Raw genomic sequence first — 8,813 nt, forward strand, 5'->3', positions numbered from 1 at the left:
GGGTCCCGACCTGAAATGTCAACTTTCCTGTTCCTCTGATGCTGCCTGGCCTGCGGTGTTGCTCCAGCTCCATACTGTGTTGCCTCGTTGCTAATTTATACTTGAAGTAGCAGTCTCCATCCTAGACTTTAGTCCAGAGCTACTTTTTACTTTTAGATTAGTTTTGAGTGTCAGCTTTTTGGAGATAATGTCAGTGCTTTTGAAGATATTTGTCAGCTTTTTCAAATTTATGGATTATCATAGAATCCCTACAGTGTGGAAACAGGCTTTTTGGCTTAACAAGTCCACACCGCCCCTCAGAGCTTCCCACCCAGACCCCTCCCTCATAACCCACCTGAAATACACATCCCTGAACAATATGGGCATTTAGCACAGCCAGTCCACCAAACCTGCACATCTTTGGACTGTGAGAGGATTAGTATACATATGAACTGAACAGCTCTGCAGAGAACTATCATTACCACAATGCATTTCTTGATGATTTAATCACACCTAAATCTGAAAAGGACCAACTTTTACTGTTCATTAGCTACCTTAAACCCACACTTAAATTCCAAAATTAGGAAGTGATATGGGGAAATAGTTAAACCATTCAACTAAGACTGACGTTTTTCTTATCTAGATGGATTTATTACACAAAGGAAGTGCAAGCTTAATAGCAACACTGTGTGTGGCTGCAAAGCAGGGTATTTCTGCAAGCAAACAGGTTTTGAAAGCTGCTGGAATTGCCAACATTACACACCATGTCCACCAGGTCAAGGAGTCAAAGCACCAGGTATGACATTAGACTGCACATTTGAAAGGTCAATAAGACAACATGTCATTAAATAAACATCCCGTATGAAATCCGTGGGGTTAACGCAGAATCAGAATCTTCAAGCACAATATAAAGCCATTTGGCCCATAATGCCTTTGGCAACTCTTTAAAGGAGCTGTTCAATTTAGTTCCAGGCCCCAGCCTTTTTCCCATTATCCTGGTTAGTCCTCTGCAAGTACATGTCCTATTGTCTTTTAAGAAATTATGGAATCTGATTTAATCACCCATTCAATTCATTTCTGATCTTAACACTCCTCATTGTGAAGAAATTTTTCTTAGGTCCCTTTAGTCCTTTTGAGAATTATGTTAGATCTATGAATTCTGGTTACCAGTGCACTTACCAGGAGAAATAGTTTCTTCTTAATTGCTGTATCAAAACTTTCATAGTTTTGAACTCTATTATCACTATGGTTATTGAAAATTGGCTGTCACTGTGCTGCAGAAATGTGGGTTGTATATTATTTCCTGTAGATGTGATCTAAATTCTCAGATGTACAGGATTTTGGGGACACCAATTTGCTGCTTTACGTAATCTCCCCACGATATTGTCAACTTGGTTGAATGGCTGATCTATTTCTGAGTAAGAACATTAGCGTAGTGTCCCGACTCTTATAATCTGGGTTAGAATCTTGACTTTTCCCCAGATCAGACAAGAAGTTGTCCACTTACCTTTGGAAAGGTTTCCCAAGCCAGGAGCCTTCCCAGCTACACAGTCCAGTACAGGAACCAACTCAGACAGCAGTGGAGAGGACCAGCGCTGCTCAGAGATCGGCTTTTTATGGAGCAGCTAACGAGTGTAGTTTCACAGCAATCACTGAAACCACAGCCCTCTTTTGCAACAGTGGATGATGTGTTCCAAAGATCCAAAACCACTTTGAGAGAAGATAATTGTGTAAGGAAAGTGAGGGGGTAGAGTACCAGGTGGATGAAGCCAGTAGAGTCCCACATAGGTGGGATTAACAGTTATCAGGTAAGTGAAGGGTAGGGTGCCAAGTATTGAAGAGGAATAGGTATCGGGTGTGTTGGGATAAGGTGGCTATTAGGTGGCAAGGACGTGAAGCGAGGGCTTAGGGAAGTTTGGACATGGTGAGAGTTGGGGGAAGGGGTAGTCGTCGGAATTGGGGCAGGGTGACGTGTTGGATTGTGGAATGGTAGGGATGATGAGTGTCGCATGGGGAAAAGGCAGGAGATAGGCACCAAGTTAAAATGCTTGGAGGACCACTGCAGACACAGTGTGACACACCTGTGAAATTATTGGTCCATGGGATGGTTGGTGGGAGCATTGGAGATTTGTTTGGGTGTCTGTGGGTGTTTGGGAATGTATGTGCTCAGTGATGACTCGGGTTTTATCGTTTACCAGGAGTTTTAATGCAAGTTTTAATTCTTCTAACTTTTCCTGGGCTAACTGTTCAGGTAAGTAAGTTGGAAACATTTGATGTCTCCGATTCTAACTCCGAATTGGAGACCTTTTCAGAGATTTCAGAAGCTGGATAATTGCCTGTTGGAAGGTTCAATATCCCAGGCAATTCCTGTATGGTCAGCTGCATTGGGATTTCTGCATGATCCTAATGCACAACTCTAGTTTACCCTTCAACAGCCGCAATCTCCTATTGGGAGATCTGAGCCATAAGCTAGGCTGACACTCACCACAGGAATACTGTTAATTTGTCTTTTGAATGATCTACTGAGCCAGGGACATTTCTTAAGGTGGATACAAAACAAATTTCATATTATTCGAGATTGGGAGTCAAGGGGATTTTTTTGGCCAACATTCATCCCCTAAGTTACACCTTTTGAAAAAAAGAACTTTCATCACATTGTTGTTTGTGGACCCCGTTGTAAACAAAATCGCTACTAAACTATCCAACAGCATAACAGAACAATACTACAGTAAAAATTACTTGTTTGTGAAACAATTTAGGATATACGAAGGATTTGAAATTTGTTATATTAATGAAAATTCTTTCTGTCAAAATTTTTAAAAACGTAACTATTTATTTGTAGGATTTTATTTGGCTAGAGAATGTTGTGCATCAAACAGTAAGCTATGCTTTAGTACATAAGCTAGCTTCAGTATTTACCTGGTTAACACAGTTTCTGGGTTGTGACTCAGGAAAAAGATGTGGAGACATAACTAGGTTGTCTGCTTCCATTGTATTGGCATCAAATGTCATTTCAATTCCATGCAATGAGAGGGAAGTACCCACCACCTTTTTCCACATCCAGGTGCCCATCATTAAGGATGTTCAAAAGAAGTCAGTTTTAGGGCTGTGCCAGCCTTGTTTAAAGGACGAATCAATACAAGTGTTTTTTTGAATCTGCAGAAATGTTGGTATTATTTCCAGGCAGAGTTAGCCATTGAAATTAATTTGAACACTCAACAATTTCCCTAATTTCCTCAAAAAAGATAGGTTGCAAATCAAATAGTACAAACTTCATCTGTCATATTCTCAAACTACTGATTTCAGCATCCCAAGAATGTGTTAATACATTGCCACACATTGAAATGAAATAGGGCTGTATATACAAATAAGGTGAGCCGCTATTTCAAATGTAGCATAAGGTTATATTCTCCTGAACTGGCCGTTCACTTCAACATGCAGAAATAGAAAATATCAGTCATCAACTGATTGATGATTAGTGTAAGTTTGATGTGTCAAAGACCAGGATTGCAATGTCTTTCTGTGACTGGCAGAAGGAAGAAAAATAAATTGCTGCGATCCAGAAAATGGAGTAAAATTTGGATTTCCCTATTTCCCACTAAAACTTTTCCGTAACCTCTGGATAATTTTACTAAATGCCAGTGAATGTCTTTGAGCAGGACTTTTAGCTGATTGAGACATGTGCAGAGGTAAGCAGGTGCAAATATTTGCATCAGTGGCCAGAGTGCTAGTTTGCCAGCTCCTTTCCATCCTCGGGTCATTTTTCCAGGGTGGGGGAGATTAAGGGTAATGGGACAACCCATTCAAAATAAGAAGTAGCCAAATAAAAGCAGTTAAAGTCCATAAGGCCAATGATCAGAGGCTCTCTGGAGTTTTACATTCAGCCTGTGAGTTCCTTCAGGCATCCTGGCTCCTGGAAGAAGCTCCCAGCTAGTATCAATCTCCAACCTTAACTCTGTGGCCCTCTAAATTTATCACTTTAAAGTATATATATCTCATTTGAAACCTCCTCTGGAAATACCTCCACCATTCTCCCAGGCAGTGCATTCCAAATCCTAACAACTCTACGAGTAAAGAAGTTTCTCCTTATCCCACTCCTAGCTCTCTTGGTTACAGTGTTGAAATTGTGACCCTAGTTAGTGATGTACCAACTAGAGGAAACAGAATATCCTTCTTTACTGTGTCAAAGTTGTTCATAATTTTGAATATCTCAATAACGTCACCTCTTAATCTTCTCTGCTACAAGGAGAATAAGCCCAATCTCTCTAACCTTTCCTTGTATCTAAAATCTTGCATTCCTGGTATCATTCTAGTAAAATTCTGGGGAAAACCACTTTCAACTCATCTCCAATCTGTGAAATATCCATCTATACCTACTCTCTATTTCCTATCTTTTAGCCAACTTCCAATCCATGCTGCCAAGGGCTCATTGATCCCAAATACTTCTAATTTGCTAATGAACCTGCCATGTTCATTGGCAGGCACTGTATCAAATGTTTCAGAAAGTCCACAAATACAACATCCACAGCGCTACCCTCATCCACTGACTGCATCACCTCATCAAAGAGCTCAATTAAATTTGTCAGACATGACCTGCCCTTGACAAGGCCATGATGACTGTCTATCCATAGAATCCGTACAGTGTGGAAGCAGGCCATTTGAGTCTGCACTGGCCCTCCGAAGAGTATCCCACCCAAACCCACCCCACTATCTGTGGGTGGAAACTAGTGTATCTGGCAGAAACAGGGAGAATATACAAACTCCACACAGTTGGCCGAAGCTGGAATTGAACCTGGGTCCCTGGTGCTGTGAGGTAGCAGTGCTAATCACTGAGCCACATGCCGTTCGTCTAGCCTCAAATTATTTTTCTGTGAGTGTATGTTTACCTTATCCTGTATTAGTGCCTCCATAAATGTTCCCTCTGACAGGTCTGTAGTTTTCTGAGTTATCCTTTGCTCCTTTCTTAAACACCATCACAGTTGCAACCCACCAGTCCCCCGGGACTAATCCTCTGTTAAGAGACGCCTGGAAAATTTCTGTCAACGGTTCTGCAATTTACTCCTTTACCTCCCTCAGCAATCTAGGATGCATCCTATCCAGGCGTGGTGGCTTCGCTACCCAGAGTGCTCAGCACTCCCATTTTCAACTGGGCCATTGTCACCATCTTCTAATTTGGTAAAGATAGAAGCAAAATATTAATTTAGTACCTCCGCCATATCTTTTGCTTCAGTGAGCAGCTTACCTTGCTTCTTCCTTAAGGGGCTGCTCTCTATCCTGCACTAATCTTTTACTATCAACATATTTGAAAAACATTTTACTATTTATTTTAGTGCAGCCTGCCATCTTTTCTTCATGCTTCCTCTTAGCCTTCCTTATTCCAGCCTAAGCCTCTTTCCTGCATTTGAGATACTCTTCTATCTTTTTTATTGCTGTTGTTATTCTGGTATGCATCATATGTCTCCTTTTTCTTCCTTATTTTCTCATCAATATTCTTAATCATCAAGGGTACTCTATTTTTGGATACTCCAGATTTATTTAGAACATAGAATCATGGAATCCCTGCAGTGTGGAAACAAGCCCTTCGGCCCAACAAGTCCACACCGAACCTCAAAGCATCCCACCCAGACCCACCCCACTATAACCCACCTAATCTACATATCCCTGAATACTACAGGCAATTTAGCATGGCCAATCCACCTAGCATGCACATCTTTGTACTGTGGGAGGAAACCGGAGCACCGAGGGGAAACCCACGCAGACACAGGGAGAATGTGTAAACTCCACACAGACAGTCGCCCAAGGGTGGAATTGAACCCGGGTCCCTAGGAGGCAGCAGTGCTAACCATTGAACCACTGTGCCGCCCTATTTCTCATGGATATGTACCTACATTGCACACTATTCATCTCTCTTTTGAAATTCTCCCATTTTCCATCCACAGTTTTATCCACCAAAATGTGTTTCCAATCAATGTGCTCCATTTCAACTTTTATCCTAAAATCTGCCCTTTTGTATTTTGGATTTAAGTCATTGACTGATTTTTATCCTTTTCCAACTTAATATTGAATCTTATTATGTTATGATCACCATTTCCCAAATGTTACCCACTCTAACATTCTCCTCTCGGCTTGCTTCTTTTCTTCAGACCAGATCCAGCATAGTTTCTTCCCTGGTAGGACTAGAAATGTACTCTCGAAAGTTCTCTTGCACACATTGCAGGAATTTCTCCCCTTTCTTGCCCCACACTCTTCCTTTTTCCCGTCTACCCTAGAGTAATTGAAATCATCAATTATCACAACCCTACTTACCCTGAAGATTTCCACAATCTGCCTACAAATGCTCTCTCCTACTTCCTCCCCACTATTTGGAGGTCTATAATAAATACGCCAGGTCACCGCTCCCTTCCTGTTTCTCACCCCCAACCATAAAGATTTAATTCAGGAATTGCAGCTCGTTCAAGGGCAATGATACTATCTTTGACCAAGACTGCTACACTTTCTCCCTTTTTACCCACCTTGTTTCTACTAAAACCCTGTCCTGTTCTGGCTTCAGCCATGTTTCAATCAATACTACTGTATTATTCCTCCATTTCTGCTTCCAGTTCCCCAGTTTTGTTTACTTTGTTCGAGAAATGTTTAAATGTCAACACAATACAGTTCACTTAAGGATTTAGGGCCGAGTTAAGTTTTAAGGGTTAGGTTTTAAAACAAAGAGAATTAGTGTCGGCTTAAAAGGGAAATGTGCAGTTTGAAAGCATTGAACTTGTATTGAAGCCAGATGCCAGTTCATGGAAGTTACAACTGATGCTGGAAATCACATTTTATCTGAGGCCCATTAATGAGGTTGACTCTCATTGGTCTAGAGATGCCTCCCTTAAAATTTTCCCCAGATGATGGGAGCAGAGGAGGTGTTTGGTTTTGTTGGTGAGTCTATTGATGACTCACTGTGGGAGGGAGACAATATCTTAGCTGTCTTCCTGGCAGTGGACACATAAGGTCATCTGGCCAGCCAACTTTAAATAAGAGACAGTGGTACAGATTCAAGGTCTGGAACTGAAAGCTAAAATAAAGTGCAGCTTGAACAGCCAGAAGTAGCTTGCAAGAAAAAAAACAAGTGGCAAAAACAATAAAGTAGCACATGAAAAGGGCAGGAAACATGTTTCCCATTTTTACAGGATAAAAGGTGAGATTGAACTAAATGGGTAGAATTTGCTTCGACAGTTATTCTGTATGTACACTTGCCATCTGTGAAATAAGGCAGTTTAATGATTATATTCGACGTTGTCTTACCACGTCTTTCACCTCCCTTTGAAAAGATTGCAGAAGCACACGCAAGGACTTGCAAATGGCACAATATTCAGTTCAGACCATAAGATAATCATTGTTGGACCGCTAGGTTACAACGTCACAGTTAGCTTTTGGGCTTTACAGTACACCCCTACGCATAAGATAGGCAGGCTGGAAGAGCAGTGGCCGCAAATATGCCACTGATTGCAAAGCCTTTTGAACAGTCTCGGGGCCCCCTGCAACTGATCCTGCTCATCAACTAATTCACTTCTCACGGCTCTGTCGTTCAATCAGGGAGCACATTGTGGCAAGGTACCCTGGAAACTAAGATGTAGCTTGCAAAGAAAATTTCTGTATTCTGTACATTTTAAAAAAGTGGCAGCTTTCTCAAGTTCCTCCACAAACTCCTTACAAAACTCCTGCAAAATGTGTTCCCTGTCACCTCCTAAAAACCAGCAGATCACCCAGACTTGCCTAAATTTTAAGGCAGAAAGTGAGTCTGTGGCATTTAAATGAGACACTTCAGTTAATATCACTGAATTCCTGATGAGTCCAGGGTGATATTAGCTAGTCAGATAAATGCCTCATCACAAACCAGCTCAAAGTCAAAATCTCCAAAATTGACAGTGGTGAACTTCATTCACAACCCACACTGGTGCAAAGTTGTTGAAAGGTTAAAAATACTTGATTTTTCTGAAATTTGTAATATTGCTGCACCTGATTTCAGGAACATATGTAGCAGATACTCAGTGTGAGGAATGCCCTGCTGGAATGTATTCAGATAAGCCTTCAACTACAAAAAAATGCAAGCCATTTACTGAGTGAGTACATCAAAAATAATCCAGAATAAAATTTATCCCAGTTCATTCTTGTGTAGTTGAATGTCATTTTGAATTTTTTATAAGTGAATTTGATGTGAGTTATATTTCAGGATTTTTTAAATTTAGTTGAATCAATCTTTCATACTCTTGAAAAATTTTTTAATATCCTTTGAATATCCTTTGTTGTCACGTGTATTCAATACAAAATACAGTGAAAAGTGTGTACTGTCGCTGTGCATAGGCGCCATTCACATTAACTTAGAATAAAGTAGTAATAAAAAGATAATTAAACAGAGTCCAAACTTTCCTTCTCCACTGCTACACCATGCTGCCGCCAGAGTCCTGCTCCAGGCTTCTCAGCCTACACCGTGCCACTGAAATGTCCCTCTCCAGGCTTCCCAACCCACACCGTGCAACCAAGAATGTCCCGCTGTGTGCTTCCCAACCCACACCTTGCAACCAAGAATGTTCCGCTCCATGCTTCCCAACCCACACCTTGCAACCAAGAATGTCCCGCTCCGTGCTTCCCAACCCACGCCGTGCCGCCAAGAGTGTTCCTTTGCCCGTCCGTCGCTCCGGGACTCAGCCCGTCCATCGTTCCTGGGACATGGCCCCTCTGTTGCCACCTTGGGCTGCCTTCTGCCTGTCCCCCCTCGCCTTGGGCCGTCTTCTCCTGCTCCCGCTCGCCTCGGGCTGCCTTCTGCCTGCTCCCGCTCACCTAGGGCTGCC

General features: G+C 41.8%; 1 protein-coding gene across 1 annotated transcript in view; it reads left to right on the forward strand.

Annotated features, from left to right (window-relative positions):
- The window catches only part of LOC109918474 (putative uncharacterized protein DDB_G0271982), a 51,879-nt gene that overhangs the window by 20,136 nt on the left and 22,930 nt on the right, over nucleotides 1-8,813 (forward strand). Inside the window, exon 3 of the mRNA XM_048615049.1 lies at nucleotides 623-775. Coding sequence (XP_048471006.1) covers nucleotides 623-775 — 153 coding nt within the window. The remainder of the gene's footprint in view (nucleotides 1-622; nucleotides 776-8,813) is intronic.

Source organism: Rhincodon typus, chromosome 31, assembly GCF_021869965.1.
Source record: "Rhincodon typus isolate 14 chromosome 31, sRhiTyp1.1, whole genome shotgun sequence".
Taxonomy (NCBI): Eukaryota; Metazoa; Chordata; class Chondrichthyes; order Orectolobiformes; family Rhincodontidae; genus Rhincodon; species Rhincodon typus.